The sequence below is a fragment of the Channa argus genome, chromosome 12 (assembly GCF_033026475.1).
Source record: "Channa argus isolate prfri chromosome 12, Channa argus male v1.0, whole genome shotgun sequence".
Lineage (NCBI taxonomy): Eukaryota > Metazoa > Chordata > Actinopteri > Anabantiformes > Channidae > Channa > Channa argus.
The window spans coordinates 10,683,515-10,707,278 of NC_090208.1; the positions used below are offsets into that span (position 1 = coordinate 10,683,515).

At 41.9% G+C, this 23,764-nt stretch overlaps 1 protein-coding gene across 12 annotated transcripts in view; it reads left to right on the plus strand.

Annotated features, from left to right (window-relative positions):
* The first annotated feature begins 278 nt into the window (after nucleotides 1-278).
* LOC137137714 (sodium/potassium/calcium exchanger 2-like) overlaps nucleotides 279-23,764 on the plus strand; it is a 38,952-nt gene continuing 15,466 nt past the window's right edge. For 2 of the 12 annotated variants that reach the window (XM_067524331.1, XM_067524339.1), the window contains exons 1-5: nucleotides 285-733; nucleotides 1,597-2,654; nucleotides 16,524-16,572; nucleotides 17,546-17,654; nucleotides 20,567-20,581. In XM_067524331.1, the coding sequence (XP_067380432.1) occupies nucleotides 1,774-2,654; nucleotides 16,524-16,572; nucleotides 17,546-17,654; nucleotides 20,567-20,581 (1,054 nt within the window). In that variant the 5' untranslated portion in view covers nucleotides 285-733; nucleotides 1,597-1,773. Of the gene's footprint in view, nucleotides 734-774; nucleotides 1,095-1,593; nucleotides 2,656-16,523; nucleotides 16,573-17,545; nucleotides 17,655-20,566; nucleotides 20,582-23,764 lie in introns of those variants that run through there. The other 10 variants (XM_067524337.1, XM_067524341.1, XM_067524342.1 and 7 more) reach the window with 9 other exon arrangements.

Below are 23,764 nucleotides of genomic sequence, written 5' to 3' on the forward strand. Positions count from 1 at the left end.
AAAGTATTAGCAAATATTAACGATTTCTGTAACTTAAAATATTACACTATGTGTCCTAATTAGCATGTGAACATGCCCGAGTTTGCACGGTAACGTTTTATTGTGAGTGTTGCATAAATCCGCCGCGTGCATCCAGCATAACCTTGAAATGACCCAAGGCGTTCGCGGAAATCAGATGCTGAGCTGAAGCACATCCACCTGTTCCGTCATCACTGGAATAAAACAGAAAGAAGAAGAAGAAGAAAACGAGCTGTGGAAATAGTACCTTGTGCTGTGTAACCACGGCAACTCCTCCCTCAAAACGCAACATCGCCAAAGCCCCCCCCGCGTGAACGGAGGGGGAAAGGATGCGCTGGCTGCCGCTTACCTGACTTCATTAAAACACCACCCGGTGCACGTTGTCATGCCAGCCTAACACAGTACTCTGCAACATTAGCAGCGTGTTTTCCATCCAGTGAATTTTTCTATTTATTTTTTTTTTTAACCCTCTGTACTGTGGGAGAGATGCAGCTGCTGCAGCTGCTGTGAGGGAGAGAGGTGCGCGCAGTTGGAAACGCGTTTTTTTTTTTTTTTTTTAACTCCCCCCATCACCACCCCTCCTCACAGCTCCTCCTCTGCTGTCGGAGAGCGGAGACAGGTCACAGTGTGTTCAATGAGAGCACGAGGGAACCGGAGCGGGTTTCCTGATTACAAGCTGCTGCGCCGCGCGGCTGTTCTCTCGCCTCTGTCTAAGGTAAGAACGTGACACGGTCCGCAGCCTCCCCGCGAGTCCTGCGCCTCGTCAGGGGAAACTAGTGTTGGGGAATTCGGGTCGCGGGTGGTGCATGGCTGTTTGTTGTGTGATCCCGCCACAGAAAGGGCGAAGCCATTACTGAAGGGCAGATAGGGAAAAGAGTTTGGCATCAGTCTCTCAGCTTTTTAAAGTCCAGCAGGACAGGATGCGTGTTTTTGCCGTCTGCTTTTACCCGAACACCAGCGTCATAGCGTTTAGCGCTGTCCTCTCTCTCTCAGACTGACTGCAGACAAGTGATGTCCGTAAACCACTGGCCTCCCCGTTTTGTGGTAATTTCGCAGGTGGAAGCAGGAGATTTCAGGTCTTTGCTTTGAAGTTGTCTGTCCAACATCTCATCGCATAGCAAATGTGAAATTGTTAAAGCAGCGTCGGTGGGAATTGCGTTCCCATAAAACAAGTTTCTCGTGTCTGTTTCACTCAATTGAAAAAATGGAAATCACAGATCTATGGCATTTCATAAATCCCATCAGCACATTTGAGAAGATGTGTTGGCGTTTGGCAAGAATGAGTGGATGATTTGAAAACAAGGCTAAAATTCATGTGAACATTGTGGTGCACACATTTTCATGAAATTGTGATTGTGTCATGTTAAATATTTGGCAGTAGCCAGGGTCTGGTTTGCAGCCTGCATCACTAGTTCGCCTTAGATCTTTTTTTTTTTTTTTTTTTTTAGGAATAACCTTTATACTGTGTACCCTAAAACCTTTCACCTGTGTGTTACAGTATGTTGTTAATTTCACGCTGCTTTTATTTCTTGGCTCATTCAATAATTTCTTCCTAATTCTTTTGACGTTTGCCAGCAGAGGCTAATATGAAGACATCATTTGGCAAACCAGACCCTGGAAAGCATCTACAATCTTTTCAGCTCATTTCAAAGTGAAGACAACGCCATGCACGGTCTCTGATAAAACCTGTTCCCCGCTCGCCCCTCTTGTGTACCCAGCCACTGAGAGTGAGGTAACCCCACAATCGAGTCCCAGATGGATACGCTAGGACGAAGACCCATATTGGGTGCTGCCTGTAAGCGGCAGGGTCACCGTTTCCTGAGGAAGAAGCTGAGGCCTGTGCGAATCTTAGGCTTTGTCGTCAGCCTGGTGGCCCTAAGTGCTGTGACCTTTAGTGCCTTCACTTGGAGCTCAGGGGGTCTCAGTGAGCCAGCGCTCCCCCAGGAGAGTCTCCAGCAGTCCCCCCCTCACAGGACTCTGCTTTTTACCCAACACCAGACAGACCCAAATGTCTCAGAAGACATGCCGATAGCCATGAGATCTACATCAGATAGCAACGGGAGCCAGGGGGAGTTCCCACCGGACATTTTCACCCTTGAGCAGAGGCGCCAGGGAGGAGTGATTCTCCACATGTTTGGCATGATCTACATGTTCATTGCCTTAGCCATAGTGTGTGACGAGTTCTTCGTCCCAGCGCTCACTGTCATCACAGAGAAGCTGTCCATTTCCGATGACGTAGCAGGCGCCACCTTCATGGCGGCAGGCGGCTCCGCTCCCGAACTCTTCACCTCCGTCATCGGCGTCTTCATCTCGCACAGCAACGTGGGCATCGGGACCATCGTGGGCTCGGCCGTCTTCAACATCCTCTTCGTCATTGGGATGTGCGCCATCTTCTCCAAGGAGATTCTCAACCTGACGTGGTGGCCGCTCTTCCGCGACGTCTCCTTCTACATCCTGGATCTGATCATGCTCATCATCTTCTTCCTGGATAACTTCATCTCCATGTGGGAAAGTATCACGCTGCTCTCGGGCTACGCCGCCTACGTGATCTTTATGAAGTTCAATGGCAACGTCGAGGGCTTCGTCAAGGACTGCATGAACAAGAACCAAGTGGTGGAAGTAGAGGTGCGGCCCAAGGTGAGTTGGCTTCTTGAATATTATTTCCAAAAATCCCACCTCCTTTCACCACCATCTCTTCTAAAAGTGCACTTGTATATAGAATGTCAGACTAGTTAATGAGTTTTAGCATTTTGGCTCCTAGAAACTACCTTCCATTTCTCCTCTGCCATGGGCCTAGACTCATCCTTACATCATGCAGCTGATTTGTCATGGTAATAAAGTCAGGCTTGCTCTGATAATTGTTGAGCATCGCCGGATTAAGCATGAAGACTTGTTTTTAACTCCATGCCTTCTTTTTTTTTCCCTGTTTGAACGACTCACAGATGTCCTGCTCTCTTAGATCATTCCAAATGCGAGAGTTAAACTGACCATTGTTTATTAATATGGTTCAAGTGATTTTGTGCAGCTCTGCCATACAATATTCCACTGTGAGATTAATACAACAGACTCAAATGTGTAATTCTGGGTTAAGCTGTACAAATTGTGTCCCAGACTGACAAACAAATCCCCTGCAAATTCTCAGGAGCTATTTTTCTTTTCCAGTTAAAGATTTTCCCAGATCCAAACTGTGCTGTGCAAACATGTAACCAACATGACGTAGTGAGTCACATACAGGCTTCAGGACTTTTTTGTGATCAACTTTTTTGTCCTGTGCATTCCTCCATAATTGCTCTTAGAAGAGTTTATCCATGCACAGCCATTCAGTGCAACATTTCACCTAAACAGTAAACGCTCCAAACCCATTGAAATCATTGCATTAATCGCCCATTCACGGACACTCGAGGGCAAAAGACGTTGCAGTGCAATTTGATACCTGTGTGGAGATTATCCATGCGGATTTAGATTTCTTTGTGACATGTGATGGATATGAAAATTCAAGAAAGTTGTATTGTACAGCTTTCATTAAGTTGGGATTTATTCTAAGGACATAAAGGATATTTAAGCTGCAGGTTACACAATGTTGGGGAAGAACTCTCGAGAAACCCCACAGCACCATTTGCCATGCAGTGTGCAAATTTGAAATCTTAAAATTAGTGCCCGTCTTCAACAAAAAAATCCTGGAACTTTCTATTTTGTGCCGTATTATTTGGATTTAAGGGTCATGTGCAAGAAACGAGTGAGAGCTGAGGTGCTCAGGCTGAGTGGCAGTGAAGACTCGGGTGACCTTGAGCTGCAATGGTTTCTGGGTACTTTGTGTGTGCGCTGGAAAACAACTTTTGATGGGGAGAAAAAAATAGCGCAAGGCGGACGAGTCGATCAAACCCGGCCATCACGTCTCATCTCTCACATCACTCGCAGCACATTTCGCTCGTCCTCTCTCATGCGTTTTGCGTAACAAGCACATGGCTGCACCCCGCTGCAGTCTGCTTTGAAAGCACAAAACACGAAATTCAGAAAAATGCTTAATCAAAAGTCTGACAGGATTCCTTCTGGTTGGCAATTACAACCTTTTTTTTTTAGTTTGTAGTGTGGGTCTGCGGGGTTAATAGAACTAGAAAGGCACAAATATTATTAGAATATAATCATCTAAACACCCTATTTAATCAAGCTTCGACACTTCTGGGATGTGTGTATTTCAAGACACAAGTGTTATTTTAAGATTTAATTGGCAATTTAGTTGGCGTGTGAGTGTGTGGGGGTGTAATTTCATACATGAAGAGAGGAATAACGAAGAGAAACGCAGGAGGGCAAGGACAAGGCGTAGTTAACTTACAAAAGGTGTCCTACAAAATATGAGCGATGGTCTGGTTTTTCTTTGTGTGTGTCTGCAGGTGTTCTTAAAACTCTATGTGGTAGCACTCAGGTGTAAAGTTTTAGAGTAGGATTCTATGCCATTTAACTAATCCCTTGATTAAAATGGGCCCTCCAAAAATGATTGTGTGCTTTATGAATATGAGGGGTCCCCATTGTGTCACGGTCAGCAGCAGAGGAGAAGTGGTGTCTGTGGGTTGTTTGGCTGGTGGCTGAAAGTTGGCCATCACTGCCGTCTGCTATAAATGCCATGTAGAATTAGATGGCGGCATGATCTGCGTTTAGAAGTCAGCAGCCTCTTTTGTTCCGTCTGCGACCGCTGGCTTTTATCTCATTACATAACTGAGCAATAAATAGTAGGAGCACTACTCAAAATGATCATTTGATGGATCAGATGATATTTGTGACAATAACAATACTACAAAGGCTGACAGTGCATGTTAGGTCTGTTTAAAGTCACTGATTTATCACTAGTGCAGTAGTCGGCCTCATCAAAAGAAATGTGAAATAATCTCTCAATCTAGCCAGCAGCATCGTGAATACTCCATATGCACTTACATCGACTTGGAATAATATTGTCTTTGATTTCATTAGATTTTTTTTTCTTTTTTTATACAAAGAGAAAGTTCAAGACCTAGTGATGGTACAAATACACCTGCACCTTTGAAATACTGATAAAATTTGAGTATATCACTTATGATTAAGGGATTTTGTTTTCCTGTTGCGGCAGAAATAATCTGTAAATGTTTAGATGTACAATAGTTGGTTTTTATATCTTTTGGAGAAGAGGTGGGTGTTAAGGCTGAAAATGATCGAAACAGGGAAATTGCAGGTTGTAAAAACCAAAAGTGCTTTGCAGGGCTAAGAGGAACTACGATGTGGTAGATTTTATGTAATGAAAAATGATAATAGCTGCTTTTTCTTTCAAAATATCATTTGTTCATGTTTAACCCAAACGAATGTTGAGAGGAAGTATTTAGCTATTAGTTCGGGCCTGATTGGTGCCTAATACCTTTGTTTATCTCATGAGCGCTTAGCAGCTGGTTATTCTAGAAACAGGGGCATTTTGGGCTCCCACCTCCGCCACCATAGCTCTTGAGAAGGCGCGACAGACTGGGGCTGCGTTTTACCTTCCATCATCTGCATTTAGCCTCTTCTGTTTAAAATCATATAGTGTCTATGGGAATCTGCACGTGACAGTTTTCAACATCATGGTAAAACCACATAGAAGCCTGCGGTGAAACCTAATAATACTGGTTTGGAGGATTTACTGCTGTTTTTTTACTGCAAAGAATCATAGCTACAGCTGTGCTGTAGGCTTCTTAGTCTGGTTGTGTGGTCTGCAACTTAATGGGCCTTTGCACAAAGGCCAGACTGCTGAAGTCTAGGTCATACACTACATATGTGAGGGAGGGTAACCCAATGCCTGATGCCTTTTACGAGGCATCTGAACAAAATCACAATCACACAATCAGTAGTGAGACACAGTTCAAGGTCATAATAGAACTTGATGCTCCTACTTTACCAAATGCCTCACAAGCTTGGAGGTCCAAGATGGATAAATAGTGTAAATATTAATACCACTTTTCTCTGCTTGAAGCTTTTGTTTTTTTTGTTTTTTTACTGGAGAAGCAACAGATGCGTGTGTACTCAAGTTGGCTTTGCATGCTGATGGTGTACCACTAAAGCAATCCTTTGTCCAACAATGTTATTTTGCTCTCTGTGTGCAAGAATGGCCCAGTAAGCCAAGCCAATCAGTGCTGGCATCTAATCCATACTCCACAGTGGAAAGAAATGAAAGTATAATTTTTCCGTGTACTGCTATTGTTAAGCGATTTTATCATGTACCTTTTAAGGGCCCAGTTTAGGCTTAAAATCAGATTCATCAGGCCTGCTCTGGCTGCACATGTCATTAGAAGGGTCTCTCATCATGCGCACACCCCCTCCTTACGACCACATCACCAGGCCCTGCCCAGGCTTATCTTGTTATCTCGTGGCCTCTGTCATTGTTTGGCTGATGGACTGACTGGCTGCGCTTGACAATACTCGCTGAGGCAGATCAGATTAGCCAGCAGTTTGTGCACTGTGGTCGTATGAAAGACAGAAGAGTGACAAGCCCCCGTCCTACTTGTTATGAATGTCGTGACACACCAAAAGCCAGTTTGTCAGTAATGATAATGAAGTCAAAGTTATTCAGTCATTTTAAAGGAAGAGCTTGGCTGCACCTGCCAAAACATAAAACAACCAGAGGCTGAACTGTAAATGTAATATATAATTAGACTAAATATTAAAATACTAGCTTATTACATTAAACCCTCCTGAATGTGACATCTGTATCAGAATGAGCTAATGAAATGACTATGAGCAATATTAAAATACATAAGAGAGTTAATCAAACAAATATGGAAAAAGACTCAAATATGTGTGCAAATGCACAGTTTCTGCTGATTGAAAGTGAGAATGTGCACCCAACCACAATATTAGACGCATTCTATCGTCACTGTCGACTAAGGCGAGCGTGTTTCGAGGCAGATGTTGCTTGTGCTGAGATTGAAGGTGCGACCTCTGATGCATTACCAAGCTATAAATAGCGTCACGGAGGCGAGATCTTCCATCAGGATGTGCTTCAAAGATCAGTTACAAAGTGGGTACTGTGCAGGGAGCAGACTGTTTGCTTCCTCCCTGTGGATATGGGCGTCCAGGCCTCGGAGCTGATGCGGTACTACTTCTGTATATTCACACATAAAGAGCAGTTGTTTGCTGCTCTGTTATTATTTTTTATTTAATTTTTTTTATCCAGTTTAATTCCGAGTGGAATCTCACCTCCTCTGCCGTGCGTAGCACTGCATGAACTCCATCACTAGATGTTTATTTTGCACACATGTTAAGTCTTTAGAGGGTTATCCTCCATTTTGACCAATGTTGAGGTAAATGTGCACAGTTAGGCGCTTACCAAAACTACTACATCTATTTTCGATCGCTTCTTTGGGAGTAAGTGGATAATGAAGCTAATTTCTAGGAAATGCTGTCGCTCGTGTTTAATCACTGCAAAAGTAGAGTGGAGTTTGTACATTACCCAGAAAGATTAGCCTCACATTTCATTGTAGGAAAGCGGTGATTGTGGGCTACTTTAAACAATGGAATTTCTTTCATCTGCTGCAGTACTTGTCCTTGTCCCAGATTTAGTAATGTGTATTTTTTACAAAAGCACTGAGAGTATTCATGTTTCTATCCTTTTTTTACAATGAGAGTTGTAGAAGTGACCTCGGCTTAAACTCATTGGAAAAACAGGTAGGAGTGGATGATGCTTGTGTGTATTTACTGAGTAGTAGTTAGAAACAACTATCTCCACTGAATATAGAATATGGATTATTGCCTGATTTATTTCAAGGTTGGGTCCAACGAAGCTAAGTAGAGTTGCTTTTGCAGGCCTTGCTGTAGTATCAGTGCCTACATACACGCCTAAGCAAACATGTGCACTGTTTACCTGCCCACACAGGGAGAGCGGGAGAATCGTTTTTGGCACTTGATCTCAACCAGAAACAACAGAGTCCAATAGTTTAAAAATAGAAAGCCTGCGACTTTGATCTCACCATGACGATGACGAGCCCAAGTTTTATCATCCGTTCCAGCTGTGGCTCCCAGTCTTTGGAGGTGGCAGAGGGGAGAGCGCTACTGTGGAGCCAGTAATTAGCTTCCCTGTTTCAGAGGTTTGACCTTGTTGACTAGTCTGTGGAGATAAAAGTATCATTCAGAGTAAAGTAATGGACCAGTCAAATCAGTGTTTGAGCTTTAGAAAGCTACAATGGAGGGCGGATTCGAACCAGTTGCTTATTTCACTGTCTCAGTTATTCTGTGAGCTCCCCTGGCAGTGTCGTTCCTCACTGGCTCCCTGCTTTTCCACATTCAGTTTAATTGTATTCACTGGTAACAATTCTGCAAGCGAAGTTCTCATTTGCATCACAGTGGCTGATGGATGCCTTATATGTCGTCCTCAGTTGGTTATTGTGCTCATTGGCATGTCCCATCCATTCGTGTCAGAGTGGACGGTGGCTCCTCATCGCCTCCACGCTGTTGGTAATGGTTGGAAGGTCACCCTGTTACTTATACGGTGTCTTTGTACAGTAATTAGTCTGACTGAAACAAAATATTGACACGGTTATTGTTTGCTCTGAAAGAAGATGATTAACAATGCAAGGAAGATCCATTGTTATTTGGTCCACCTTTACATGTTTACATAAGCAAAAGAAATGTGTAGATGCTCCTGATACCTGCACAAAAATGTTCTCATCTTATGATGTACATCGTTTATGAAAACAAAAACTGTTTTTGTGTCCTTGTGTTGAATTTGGAAAAGTGTTGCAATTTGTCTTTCTGTGGATTGTTGATGCTGACATTCACATAATGAGTGTTGGACAGAAAAACATATATGATAATTTGATGGACAGAGAATTAATCAGCACAGTCAATATGTTGCAAATTTCACTGGGTGCAAATTTTCTGACATAATTGCAAGGGTGCCGATATTTTTGGCCATGACTGTATATATAAATATATATTTGATCATTTTGGCTCTTTACATCACCACAATGGATTTGAAAATCAAGGCACACTTAAACTTCGGTTTAAGGGGTTGATTAAAAATAGTTTCAAGCAATGTAGCAGGCAGGTAAGAAGACCCACTGAATAATGTAGAATTAGTTCAGCTCTGCAATCTCTGATAAACTAAATATCAGTACCTCTAGAAATTTGTGATGTTTGGATCAATTAATTTAACCAGTCCCAATGAATTCTGTACAACCTTGCACTTATAAAACATCACAAGCCCATTTCAATGTGGAATGCAACTTTTTTTTTTTTTTTAAGAAAAACTGTGTCAAATTCGGGTAGTTTAAGCTTCAACAATCACAAAAATGTTCGCAAAGTCCTGGGGAGGACTGATTATTACTTGTTTTCTGCTCCAGAAGCAGCCTTTAGTGCAGCACCATGGACAGCACCTCTTCAGTCGCACTTTTAAACATACAAAGGCAAAGCTGTCCTCCACTTCATTTCTTTCAACTTTTGCATTCCTGATCACTATGCTCTCCGGTTTCCTCATCGGTCGCAGGGTTACATTTAGCACCATTGTAAGCAGGTCAGCAAAAAGAAGTCAGACTTTGTAATACAGCCATAGATCAACTGTGAGCTACTTTAACAGTCGTTTCCCAACCTCGTTTCACTTGTCTGTCTTTGTGCAGTCATGTGTAGTTGAGGGTTTGTATTGTTTCAGGCCACTCCACAGTCCACTCCACAAGGGTTAAATGAGAATCGCTGGGACAAAACAAGTCATCCCACATGCGCAAGTTGGTTTCCTGAAATAGAATATGCGGAGTGTACAATTGCTGGATCTTTGAAAGCCGCCACATTTTATGGCCCACACAGAGGAATTGATCTTAATAGCCCCAGTGCATGAAACTGCTTGTCTGTACTGCGTGTGTCATGAGTGTTTTATTAGTGGTAAATAGATGGCCTACTTAACCAGCTTTAACTGCTTTCGTCACTGGGGACCTTTTTATTAAAATAGGATAGGATAGGATATCTTTGGTCACTTTGTTAATGTATTATTTTGTCCACTATGACCATACAGATGCTAAAATGCTTTTGTGCCGTAGACCTCTGCTGCCCAAAGACAATTAAAAACAATGGATAAGGTGTTTTGTTTTGTTTTTTTATTCCAAAACTTGTGAATGACATGTTTCATTTTATTTTATTTCTTTGTAAATTATGTAATAACATGACAAAGTGATTTTGTGCATACATCACTTTAATCTCCTTAAATCACTAGTCAGCTCTGCTGAGAATCCGTGCAGACAGGGGTGGGACTTTATTTTGATGGGCACACCATGCGGGCAATTGCATGCGAGGACAGACTAGGCTCATACCATTTAATAAAAGAAGGAAGCTGGGCAGATGTGACATTAAGACTTTGGCCTTTACTTATTTGATTTGTTTGCTGTGGTTCTGTATTTAGTTGTTAAACAACAGCAACTATGTATTATTTGTAATAAAAAAAACACCTAAAAAAAATAAGGCTTTTGTGAAAACACTTAATGAAAAATTCAAACGGATTCTTGAAAACTAGAGACGATACCTTTTCCCTACTTTATCTGAGGGAGAGGCTGAAGGTGAAATGTTGAGGCTTGCAAGAAACTGAAAGCCTTATTGATCATGGGCTATTTTTGAAAGCGAGGTTGCATTGGCTAATATAACTGCACTGTAAAAGCATCATGTGAAGGGCACCAAGATCTGTATCTCTCGGGTGTATGAGATGACACACATCCCAGCAAGATGGAAAATGTGCGTGAAGTTGGAGGACTGCTGGGTCTTATATGTTTAAGTCCTTCCTTAGGGGGATTTTGACCCTCAACACCAGCCTTGCTAAGCTGCAGCAGCTGCACATCACATCAGCTCTGAGAGTTGTGGTTGATGTACAGTAATACCCGTAATTTGTGAAATCCAAGGCGATGGGTGCTGTCTGCCGCGTGAAAAGTGCTGGTGTATACATCTCACAGCTGCCAACAGGACCTGACCTCACACAGCTAAGCAGAGAGAATTTTAAACATAAATTTAACAGAGTACACTCTTAAAATAAAAGTGATTGCAATCAGACAGTCTCTAATGAGCTAATTAGGAGATGCTCAAAGGCTCAGTGAATCTGCTGAAAATCTCTCCCTCTCAGCTGGTGTGTATGAGACATTTGCTCCATCTCCACGTCCTTCAGTGACTGACAAATGATGCATGAAGCTGCCCCTCCACCCAACCATATTTCCCCGGTCGGGCCCACCAAGGTGACCTGAAGGGGAAATGAGGATAAGACTGCGTTTATACTAAATGTTAGAGGCCAACGTGTCTGGACGGTAAGAAGCTTCTTCCACCTCCTCTACGTGATAAGGGTCTTCGGTTTGTGCACTTTGCAACAGATAGGAAGTGACTGTCAACTGCCCTGCTCCTAATGCAACAAAGAAACAAGGCAAGCAACAAATTGATGGGACAACTAACCTCACAACAGCATCTCCTTTGCTTACTTCTGTTAAAGTCAGGGATAAGTGGGGCGATATATATATTTTAGCAAAAAAAAATGACAGCAGCAAATCGATCCTAATAGCAGGTTTTTGTCTGTTTCAAAAGCCTGGAATATCTTGTTTCTCTCCACTGTTCCACTACTAAACACATCAGTGAGTCACACTGTTGCACTGCGCGACATGTTCTTTCATTACAATGAACACTGACACTAGTTTGTTTTCAGTCAATCCCACAAATACCATGCTCCTGTTCTAAATGTTACTAGTGGTTGTCTGTGTGTTAATCCACAGCTGAAGACAGTTTGGGTACCGTTTGGGTAACATGTCCACCACGGCCCGCTGTTTAAGGAAATTGCAGAGCCTTTTTTTGTGACTAAATTAAACGAAATACTGGTGTTTCTTTTTCAAAGATGTACAATTTCTGTAGTCCCAGCAGACGGGCTGGGAAGATTGGAAAGCAGAATAATTATCTACTGCTTTAAAAGCACATGCGTTGTATGCATCAAGGCAGTGCTGGCTTATTAAAGTACAGTGTAAACCTCGGTGTGGTGTTTTGTAGACCAAAAATCTGCTGCTTACAGATCGTGGCCTGCAGCATCTAGCGAGAGACGTGGAGAGAGGGCTGAAAATCAAACCTCATCAGCGGATGGCAAATTAACACAACTGCTACAGCAGTACTGAGAAAGCTGGAAAGAACAGTGGATGCTACACTGTGGACACGTGCTCCCTATGACCAATACCTGGAAAAAAGCAGGGCTGCCCAATATGCTCGGGGGCAACTAGAGTTGGACCACTGTCAGTGATTGAGTTTAGTCTCGCTGTACGTTTCGGGAACCACTTGTATTTGTAAACTGATTTTTGTTTCAGCCCCAGTAACTGACAGCACAATATGTTAAATACTGACACGTCTAATCCTAAACCAAATACGAGATGTAATTGTATAAAAAAACTCTCAGGGCATGCAGAATACAAAAAGAGAGCAAGTGGAAATGCTGCACAGTGTAGCCACAGACTGAAGGAAACAGTTCTTCATCATTTATTCAATTTCTTATCACAAAATGTTATCACTTTTATTCAGAATGTAGATTGGATCAGGCTTTCAGGGGGTCATTACTCAACCTCTTGTGTTTACTCAGCTGAAACATTATGTTGCACATTCACAATGTAAATAAAATCGGTTGAATGAATGAATAAATCACATGTGGAATATCAATATGACCTTAAGATTCATTCATTATAATATTCACTTGCAAAAAATGACACAGCGGTTTTGTTCTTCTATTTGTCTGATTGTTTAGCTGGGGGGTGAGGGGGTGTAAGAAGAAGCAATTTTGGCTTAGTCCTGGTGAACATTGCCTTGTGGGAAATCAGCGTCGTGGCAGCTCCTGTAATTAGTTCTGCTTGTTAGAAAAATGAAGGGTTTACTAATTAGCAAGTGGATGTCTTCTTGACTTGTTGTGCATCTTTCCCCTCCTTTCCTTAAAGATCATCATTATTGTCGTAGGCGAAACTGGAAAGGGAGAGCGAGAGAAAGATGGTGCTTAGTCGTGCTGCTCAACGTTTTTTGCTTGAACACAATGAATCTCGAAGGGTTTGCTGTCGTGCCCTGACAGACGGGCTGCCAACTGTAGGCATGTGTAGGCAAACGCCCTGGAGCTGTGCAAGATTTCACTTTTCAGGTTTAGCTTAACAAGCCAGGAGCTGTGGTTTCCACAGATCTTTACATGCACACACTGACATTTGCAGTGTTGGTAGTATACACACATCGACTCCAGTTTCAGGACGCAATGATTTATCGTGCAATGTAACTTTGGTCCCAAAATGCCCGTCTGTCCAACTTAATTCTTGGGTTGTGCACGTTCTTCTTCTGTGCATGACCTTGTGACAAGCATCTGGACCTGTTTAATAATATTTGAAGAAATTGCTTTTTGATTTGCATATTTCAAATGTCTAAGCTTGAATCCATCATGGGATCTCCGGGTCTTGACATTACAATGTAAAGTGCCTTGAGATGACTTTGTTGTGATTTGACGCTATGTAAATAAACTGGATTGAATTGAATTTGGCACCTTCAGAATTATGGCAGATGGTTATTTACCTTGTTGAGAACGTAATAAGTGTCATACTACTTTTATTTCAATACAATTGAATTCAGTACTACTCTTAAGTCTATATATCTTGTGCAGAAGTACCAATGCATTTTACTATAAGCTTTGTTTTTTTAAACACGTTTCCCTGACCATTTTTGTTTCTTCTGATGATGCATTGTTATTATTCTATAACAAAATTAATAATATTATTGGTATTATTATTGTTAAAAGCAGGACCTCATTTGATCAACCTTTTAAATTTTGCAATTTGATTTGAACTCTCCGAAAACTGAGCAGCAGTGAAAGATAAAAATTCCGGGGAAGTAATGTACAAACTGTCTCGTGAGATTCATAAATAGTAATGCTGATAGCTGTTATCATATTTTATGACAAAGCTGGACAAATCAAGGAATATTTTAGGGATTCGAAGGATCTAGCACAGCTCTGATGGATTTAATCAAACTCAGCCGCTGACAAACTATAAGTGTGTTTAAAAAAAAACAAAAAAGGTATTACTGTCCTGTTTAATTTGACTTGGATGTTGAAGCATAAAAGGAAATGCAAATTCCTCCAGAAATAGACCTTTGATGCGCTCTCAGATTGCATATGAGAAGATTTAATAATCTGCATATGAGAAGATTTAATAATCTGCTGTTCGTGTGAAAGTCAGGACTTTCAGCTGTGCCTGAGGCGTCTCAACAGCATGCGCCGATTCCTCTGAAAGTCCCCCCATAAGCCGCAGGCAATTAGACTGGGGGAGTATATTTGCACGAAGTCACACCGTTCATTGATAATTCTCCATAACACGGTGTTACATGCAGGCGGCTGCAGAGGGACATTTGTCTCTCTCAGCCGATCCGCTTCCAAGAACGAACCTGATGTGACGTTATGTAAGAACTGGAAGGCAGAGCTGCTAGTATTAGACAACACATAAACTCCAGAGAACCTACTAATCGTCCCGTGTGATTATTAGTCATAATATTTAACGCTGGCTTAATGAGAGCTCCACTGCATAATCTCTATCTGGCACAGTCACCTGTTCTCACATAAACCTCCTGACTTGCCTCTCAGCAGGGCGAAATACAATAATTATACCTTGAGTATGTGGGGAATTACCCTAAAGATATGAAATGAGGAATAAAGGAGGTTATAGTTGAATAGCTATGTGGCAAATCTCAGGATTAGCTCCGCAGCTTTTTGGCAAATGCTCCATTTCAGCTCCCACATTTCTGTAATTATTCAGCAGCTATACAGCGGCAAACCTAATGTATGGTAAATTATGAGCCGTTAAACGGAAACAGTGGGACACAGCGGGTACAGTGGCTGGCTTGATCTCGAGATGAAACCGGCACCCAAGTTTTTCAAGCTTTGTTTGAAGAGTTCAAAAAGAAACAATTTAATTTTCTTGTTCACATAGAAATCTGTTGGGAAGAATGTTCACAGCCGCAGAAGCTTTCGCCTCATAAACCGGAGTTAACACCACACACTTCCTGCCTGCACAATTATCAGGAGATTTCATATTCAGTGCAATGCTATGTCTTTTAGCATGCAGATGAATCACTGGGTTGACAAGTCTGAAGGCCCCGTCTTGAAATTCCTATCTTTGTCCAACACTCACATAATCCAACTGGATAATTTTCTCGCGATTCATTTGGCATTGTGGGCTTTGTCAGTGCCCACCAGCGCCTCCACATTGTACAGATTTCGGTTTAAAATCTGTAGACTGTAAGACAAAGCTCAACGCTATGATCTGAACAAAAGCTTTGTGTTTGTTCCCTGTAACAGAAACAAACAATAGAGCACTTAAGCGACTGATATTTCACACACTCATAACACACACGAATGTTTCTGGAGATGAAGTGAGCGCACTTCAGTCAGGCTGTTAGTGAAAGGCTTTTGTTTCAAAAATAGTTACAGGACCGCACATGCCAAAAATGCCTGCTGAGGACGATAGCGGAGAATTGAGTGACTGTTCAAAGACTGGAGTCGCTTTGGCGAGATCTGGCATGTACCCACTCTGAGAGGAGGAGTTATCACATTCACACTAACAGCATACGGAGACCTGGAAAGTAAAACTTTACGCCCTGCGTGTCAAGATGAAGCAATGGCATTTTGCTAAAGAGCTTTTACCTTTGTGGCCAAGAGTTAAACAAGAACATTAGTATCACTTTCAAGGTTCTGACTTTATATGAAACGCGTGACTGGACAATTAAAGACTTTTCAAACAAATGAGATACACTATGTCTCTCTCCAAAACGTCAGGCCTGTCCTCGTCAGGAGCCTTTGTCATTTCTCTTCGGCTCTGTGACTTATGGGTCTGAAATAATCATGTTTAAAATGAGAGTTTTTCTGCACTGGAATCTTTTCAGGAGGTTTGGGCTAAAAGTAAAGAACCTGTTTTAAAAGTGCCACTTCAGTTGTCGCACAGAGCATTGATTCTTGATAATAATTCATTGATAATTTGAAAGGGTTGATAAAGAAAAGCTAAACAGCTTCGTAAACAGCCTTATAAATTCTTTCTTTACATGAAAATGAAAAGCTTAACTTGTCAAGTAAAATTGACATTTTTTCACTCTAATTGTTGCACAAATTCAACAAAACAATCTGTATTGTTTTGTGGCCTTAGACACAGACTTGCTTTCCCAGTTCGCAGTCTTCATGCTAAGCTAAGTGTTATTCTTATTTGACTCTTTAACGGCTGCTCCATTGCCACACATTCAAATGTGAGGTGGCCTCCTTGACTCAAATGAAATTTTTGATTACATTTTGAGGAAATTCTAGGTAATCGACAGTAGGCAGAAACAGCCCCTCAAGTCTTGTCCATTTACTTTAGCCAGTCGTCACCATCACTCTAACTGTGCCATAATGTCCCTATCGTCTCTTCATCTTGTCTTTGTGGTTGTGTGCGGCATGCTTCACATCTATGTCCTGTTTTCTCTTTCTCTCCCTCTCCCCCCTTTTTACTTTTTCTTCTCTTTGTGTTGGATGAGAAGACGAGTCCCGGGGCGCCTGAGGATGACGGCAAGTTGTCGGTAGGTCCTGTCTGATTGACACTCTTCCTGTCTGCTTCTGTGTTTGTCCCTGTGTCTCTGAAGTTGTAGTAGTGTAACTTGTGTTTCTTCCACCATACTGTGAACAAACGTGTACACTGTTATCTCTAACCTTCAGACACTCCGTCTGCAAAAGAGCTGTGTGTTTTCTTTCTTCTTTTTCCTCATTTTGTACACAGCATGCAAAAGACAATCGAGGAAGGAGCATGGGCTTAGAAAGCTAAAGACTTCCTAAAATGACAAAAAGGGTTTAGTTCTATCCTGATTTTAAAGGAAGCAAATAAAACACAGCAGCAAAATGAAGATCTTCAGGGACAAGCCAAGAAGACCTTACACAAGCTCTCCCAGGTTACACGTTTGCCTCACCTCCCCTTCACACCCATACGAGCCTGTGAATTAGCACCTGACACCTCCTGTGCCCAGGTGTCACCTGTAGGCAGCCAAAGGCGAAACACACTCCGAACAGCTGCCACCCGCAACGGTGCCTAATTTCCCACAGTTCCCAAGTTCAGCTTCAGGTGCTGGAGTAACCTTGCAAGGGGTTGTTTTGTGCAGATGGGGGGTGGGGAGGAGTGAAAGTCTCAATGGGACTTCTGTTTTTGAGAAGCCACAGTACTAGTGGTTTTATGCAAAAGAGGATTAAGCAATCACTTTTTTTTAAGGTGGTTAGAGCATCCTGTCTAGCAGTGACATATTCCATTTGCTCTGAGTGCTAATTGTTGCAAATAAACAAGAATCAAGGAACCGTCTCCTGAAATAATATTTCTTGTTAACGTTCAATGAAACTAACCAAATGGCACAGTTCCCTGCACTCGGATTAGAAAGAGCTTTAGAGAAGTGCTTAAATTAGACTGATTTATTTGCTTCATGACAAAAACGAAAGTGCATCGTACTTGATGAGTCCAATCCCAGGCAGAAGGATGTTTGACTGACACCTCATTTTGTCCTCCCGCAGGCAAGGCCTCGGCTGCAGAGGGGGGGTAGCTCAGCCTCCCTGCACAACAGCTTGATGAGGAACAGCATTTTTCAGCTGATGATTCACACTCTCGACCCTTTAAGTGAAGGTAAGGCAATCAAAAAAAAAACTGCACGCATAAACATTTAGGTCTCTAACCCCAAGAAGTTAAAATGTCCATAGATGTCTCGTTTTTCACGTTGATCTTGCTTTTTTTTCCCCTGTGTGTTCTTCTTTTGAAATGACCTAAATCCTGTTTTCAGATGTAATTCTACAAACACCACATTGTTCAGCCTTAAGCAGCTTTTACTGGAAGAAACAGTCCACATAGTCCATATGAAAACAACTGCTCTTATCCACTTGCAAGTACTCCATGGACCCATTAGAGTACAGAATTTGCACCTGCAACAATACAAATACTCCTACGTTGTGTTCCTAGACTGAGTTTTAGAGATAGTCCTTTAACCCAAGATGAAGGCCTATTAGCTTAGCTAAAGGAAATGTAATACGCCAGTGTCAGCGCTCGGCACGGAGGATGAACATGTTAATAAGCCGGAGGAGGGGCACTGCCATCGCATTCTCAAACCTATCGGAAAGAGATGAAGGAAAAGGGAAGATTTGCCTTAATGGGGGCAGGAAACAGCGGTTTGAGAAGGGTTTAAAGAATTTGTGATTAGTGTCTTTTTTTTTAAGCTTTGGTGAAAGGTGTTGGAGTTGGATGTGCAGGGAGCATCTCATGACATGATGAATCCTAATCCAAAGAAATCAATCTTAATATGGAATGCCAGTTTACTGGATTAGGTCCATTTTTTTTGCTCCCCTCTTTTCTTTTAGTTTTCATGGCAATGTTTGGTTACGTGAAGGGGTCAGTATCAGTATTAGCAGATATGGGTCCAACGAGATTTTATAAGCCCAAAACAATGGTCAAAGTGAATAATTTGCCTTTGGACGGTAGTGATCGCATTAGCAGATGCTTTCATTTCAGCTTTCTCTGAAATGACTTTACATTCCTTGAAAGCCAACCCTAGAATGAGTCAGCTCAGGAAAGATTAATACGGCGTGCCGAGACAGGCCTTAAAGTGCCCATTAGCATGCATCAACTCATTGTCGTGCTCTGAATCCAAGGCGCCCCGTCTCCAAGTGTATTCATCTTTCCATCTCAGTGATTAAAATGTAAATCATAGCCTGCTGGGTGAATGGAAGTCTGTATGGCTGGTCATTTACAAGAAAGGGTTATACATACTCCCCCCTGCCACAAAGTGCAGACCCATCTGTCATTTAGTCTTTTTGGGGGGATTTTTAACATACATGGTTGGTTGTAGCCTGAATCATTAATTACTTGTTTGACATCCTGAAGATTAATAGGCTGAATTGGCCTGGCCTCCGTCACTATGACGCGGCTAAGAATTAATCTCCAAGTCTAGTTTCTTTGCATTAAAAGTCATTTGCAAATGGTCAGACAGTTCTGCTTCAGTGTCAACACGGAAGAAATGTGGGGATGCAGCATTTACTGGATTTCCGTGATGAGTCGTTCAGCAGATTACTGGTTACTGGCAATAAATGCACTGAAACAACTGCGGTGTGACAAGACATGAGGACTGAATTAATTACTGCTCAGAACAAAAGCAACACATTAGGCGTCCGTTTGAGTTGAATATTTTATTTTGAAATTTCCATTCGGCAGGCAACGACACTGGTCTTGAGTACATTTTTAAAATGCACACTTCAAATGTTGAATTATTTCACTGATTGCATTACTGTAAGGGTCCAATAAAGGCCCACCCCATTCAGAGACGGGCGAGCGTGTTCTTTGCACGTTTACTGATTATTGATGCAAAGAAGCATTTTGTTGGTGAGCTGCGTGGAGCAGGATGAACAGGTGCATCCATCAAAGACAAAGGCTGTGCTGTGCTGTGTCCTTGCATGCTCTTAGGCTTTAAGTATAGCTCAGTGGTGCCACGAGGGAGCTGGCAGGGCTCCATACATACATTTTTCATAGACAGTTCTCAAAATAAAGTCGCCTGCACTTCTGGGCAGAAGGAAAGCCTGCGGTTGTTCTGCGAGGGCTGGGAGCCGGTTACATTTTACAAGTTAGACCTTTGGAGAGGGGAAGATTGGAGGTGTGTGTTTGTGTCTATGTCAGTGTGTTTGTATTTATAGGTTTTTTCCTGCTCAGCTTCATCTTCCTGCAGTAAATGATTTATGTTGTAGCCAACCAAAGAAATGTAAATTAGCTCCTAATGGGCAGCTATAGTTGGAGTATAATCCTACCGTGTTGTTCCTTCACCTTGTGCCACCACAGCTGAAATGTATTGCAATGCAAGTAGGTTTGATTATTGCAGACAAGCTGGGGAAAAAAATTTTTAATGTTTGTGGATGTCTAATTGTGTGTGTGTGTGTGTGTGTGTGTGTGTGTGTGTGTTTGTCTTTAATAGTTTGACATTATGGGGATATTCGATTGTTTACTTTCTTGTCCAGAGTTGGATGAGAAGATTGATGCCCTTCAAGTATTTATCTATTAAACATGACACCATGTTATGATTTTACATTGGCTCGTGTGCCGGGTTATTTTATGTTTTGTTTGGTTTCTTGTTAGAATTGGACCGATGTTTTATGATTGAGATATATATTTAATGTAATGTGTTCTACTTTTAAAGGTGGTTTTAGGCAGATTGTGTTTATCTCTGAGCACAGCCAGGCCAACTTTTTCCTACTCCTTCCTGCAGCCATTGTGAGAAACTGGGCTAAACTAAGCAAAGCTACCCGCATTCGTCCCCGAACTTTTATAATAGAGCCATGGCGTTGGGGTCAATCATCTCATCTGTCTCTGCAAAAATGAGAATATTGCATTTCCCTGAAAGTCATTTATTTACTCATTTAATTTCACATTTGGTGCACATTTCTCCTATTGAAATAACACCTATCAATGATTTAATGTCTCCTATCATATAAGATATCACTTGGATTTATCTTTTCTCTGTTTCTGTCTTCCTATTTGTCTTTCTTCTACTGTCCCCTCAGAATTTGCTGACTCTGGTGAGTTAATTCTCAAATTTCTGTATCTTCTCCCCCTCTCCAAAATTCTGTTTGTTCTCATTCCAACAGCCTGGAGGCAGTTCTCTTGCCCGACGTGTCCCTTATGTCTACATTTCCCAAGCGCCGCTGTTCTGTATGTCAACTCTGTACTGTCCATCCCTGCAGGCTCTCTCCTTCAAATATCTCATTCTCTTCTAGATGTATTCTCCCTCGGAATCCCTCTGTGACCATTTCTGTGTTGTTTTCCCCATTACCCCTAATCCTCTTTCTCCTCTTATGAACTTCTTCTAGTGCTAGCCTTGTGCTACCGCTCAATGCGAGACACGTAGAGGCCCAGAGTAAATGGTTTGGGTTTTCCTCTCAGCAATGTCCTCTAACTGCTGCGGTTGGGAGGATTCTGAAAGGTCCTTTACACTGCAGACAGAGCTCCACGTGCCGAAGGAAGGAGATGGAGTATCGTGACCCAATTCGCTCAACTTGTCAGCTTTGTGCTTCCTTTATGAATGAGTGTAGTGGGAGGACGGACAAAAGGTGTCAGCTATTCTCTCAACCCTTTTCACACGCCCTTCGTCAGGACTTTGAGTCAATAAGAGCTTGACAGAGCAATTAATGGCAGTGGACTCGAATTAGCTTCCCTCTGCAGCCTTTTGCGATAAGTTGTTCCCACCAGACTGTTTGCAATTAAAGTGTTCAAATGCTCCATGAGAAATACAGTAGAACTGTATTCAGCATTCAGGTTTAACATCTGGACTGTGAATGTGAATTAGTTTTTTTTTTTTAAATAGTCCTTCAATCCTGTATATTTTTTTAATTTGAAGACAACATTGTGATGGTCTAGTGCATCTTTTTTTCCATTAGCCCCGAGCTACAAACAATATCACTTAGGAGTGGCATTAAATATTGAACTGGAGAGAGAGAGATGGGGAGGCAGCAGGGCAGAGTGGCTCTCACTCTACTGTCTGAGCCCTCGGTGGATGACTGAAAACAGCTCTTAGGATGCGTGCAAGCCTTCGGCTCAAGCCCTTCCATAAGATTTGTCACCCCCAGATCTGGACATGGTGGTGCCTCTGCGCATATCAACAGCTGAAGTTGGCCTCAGCATGAAATAAGATCAGTGCAGAATTATTAAAATTATTAAAATGCATCCATTTAAGTAGCAACCGTCAATCAAAACACACAGATAAATTAGTAGCTGATCGTGTTATTTCTTTCAAATATAAATCTTGTGTTTATGTAGCATCTCTGCTGCTTCTCGCTTGATTTTGATTTAGTTTTTTAGATTAGTCTTTTGGTTAAAATATGCATTTGATTTTTTGTTGCTTCAGTCTAGTTTTAGTCTGCAGTGGGTTCATTTTTTTCATGTGTTGTTAACATTTCTATCTATACACTGTACATCCTGTGTAAGAAGCTTGGCGACAACAGCGATGCACATGTTTGCTGTGTACAGTTACCCTGGTGTCAGCCGCTGTTCTACAGCAGGAGATTAGTGAAAAAAGTCAGTTTGTTTTTTAACACTGTCTGAGTCTCTCCGCTGCGAAGATTGATTACAGCCGATTTAACTCACATGTCTTCTAAAATATTGGTTTGTCGGTTCAGCTGTAGAGGGGAATCTGTAGTGTCAAATATCGTTAATACAGCAAGAGTCCATTTAGCACTAGCTAAACTATTCATTATTATTTCATTATTTATTTGCAGCTGCATTTTGTTCTTGTTCTTGTTTTTCATAACGGATACTTTTTTATTAAGCATTAGACTCATCTTCATCACGACAAAATTGTTGTCAATGATAGTTGTAGTTTACGTTTATTAATTTTACACCGCTGCAAAGACAGTGCAGTGCAGTGAATATGGACCAACTAGCTCATCTGATGCCTTTCTGCAAATGATGATTTTATCTATGAAATCTATGATTTTTATAGAGCAGACATTGTATGCAACTTCTCCACAGACGGAGCAGGGAGAGTCACCCTCGATTCTCCCTTGTGGGTAAACACCAAAGTTATTGACATGAGGAACTGTTACATTGTACGAAGACGCAGGGGAAATATCCCCCGTAGCTAATGAGGGAATTAGTGTACATATTTTTGTGAGGTCTAGAGCAAAGGTAAACCGGCTTTAGGCTTTAAGCCTTCTTTCTCTGTGTGTATCTTTTTTGTTGTTGTTGTTGTTGTTGTTGCAGCCATCTACTGTAAATCTATTCATCCAGCACCAGCATTTTCAGTTTGCCCCATGCAGCTGCTCCACCTCTTCCAGCAGTACTGTCTGTGTGATAACACAAGGCCCTATTGATCACACTGTTCAATATTGCACTCACAGATCCCACACACACACACACACACACCCCCGACATAAATATATTTTCCATTAATGCAGATTGACGTTCTCTCTACCAATTTTCATAATTTGTTGTAAATTAAACTCTGATTTAGCAATATATAACACAAAGAAAGATTATGCAAGCTTACTTTTAAAATAGCATGTTCATACGTATTAGCTTAGAAAACTGGAAGCTCTGGGAAAAGGCTACTGTTGCTCCAAGAAACAAAATCCAACCGCCAACACTTTTTAAACCACAATAATTAACACATCGTATCCTTTGTCACAGCACATACATCACTGTAATTTTCTGCTTCTGTTCATATAGCATAATGCAACAATGCATTTATTCCCCTTTTGGACTGAGTCAAGCAAACTCTTTCTCTCTGTTTCTATTCTTTGTGCAGAGTTAACAGATTTCTGGTTGTAACTCTTTATTTTATGAGATTATCTCATTCAAATGGCCTTAAAACTTGCAATTCCTAATTTTGGTTTTGATAGATAATCAGACGCCCAATATGTAATCAGCCAGCCAGCTCATATCAGCTCATCATCCCTCCAGTCACAGTCATACACCAACACACACACGTAACCCCCACCTCCCCACGCATGTGCCCTCTGAGCCACCTTGCACTGGGTGGGTGAAAGAATCAATGTTAAAAGCCTTTTTTGCTTCAGCACTGACTGTGAATTTCCCTGACACCCCAACCCCCAGCAGATAGAGCGGACATGCAGGCTCGCCTACACAGCGCACCAGAGGTTTACAGGTCACGCCACAAGGACAAGATGGCCACTGGTAAACAGCGCCAAGCCTCGCTTGCTCTGGTTGCTGGTGGCAAACGGACGGCCGCGTGGGCGGTGATTGTG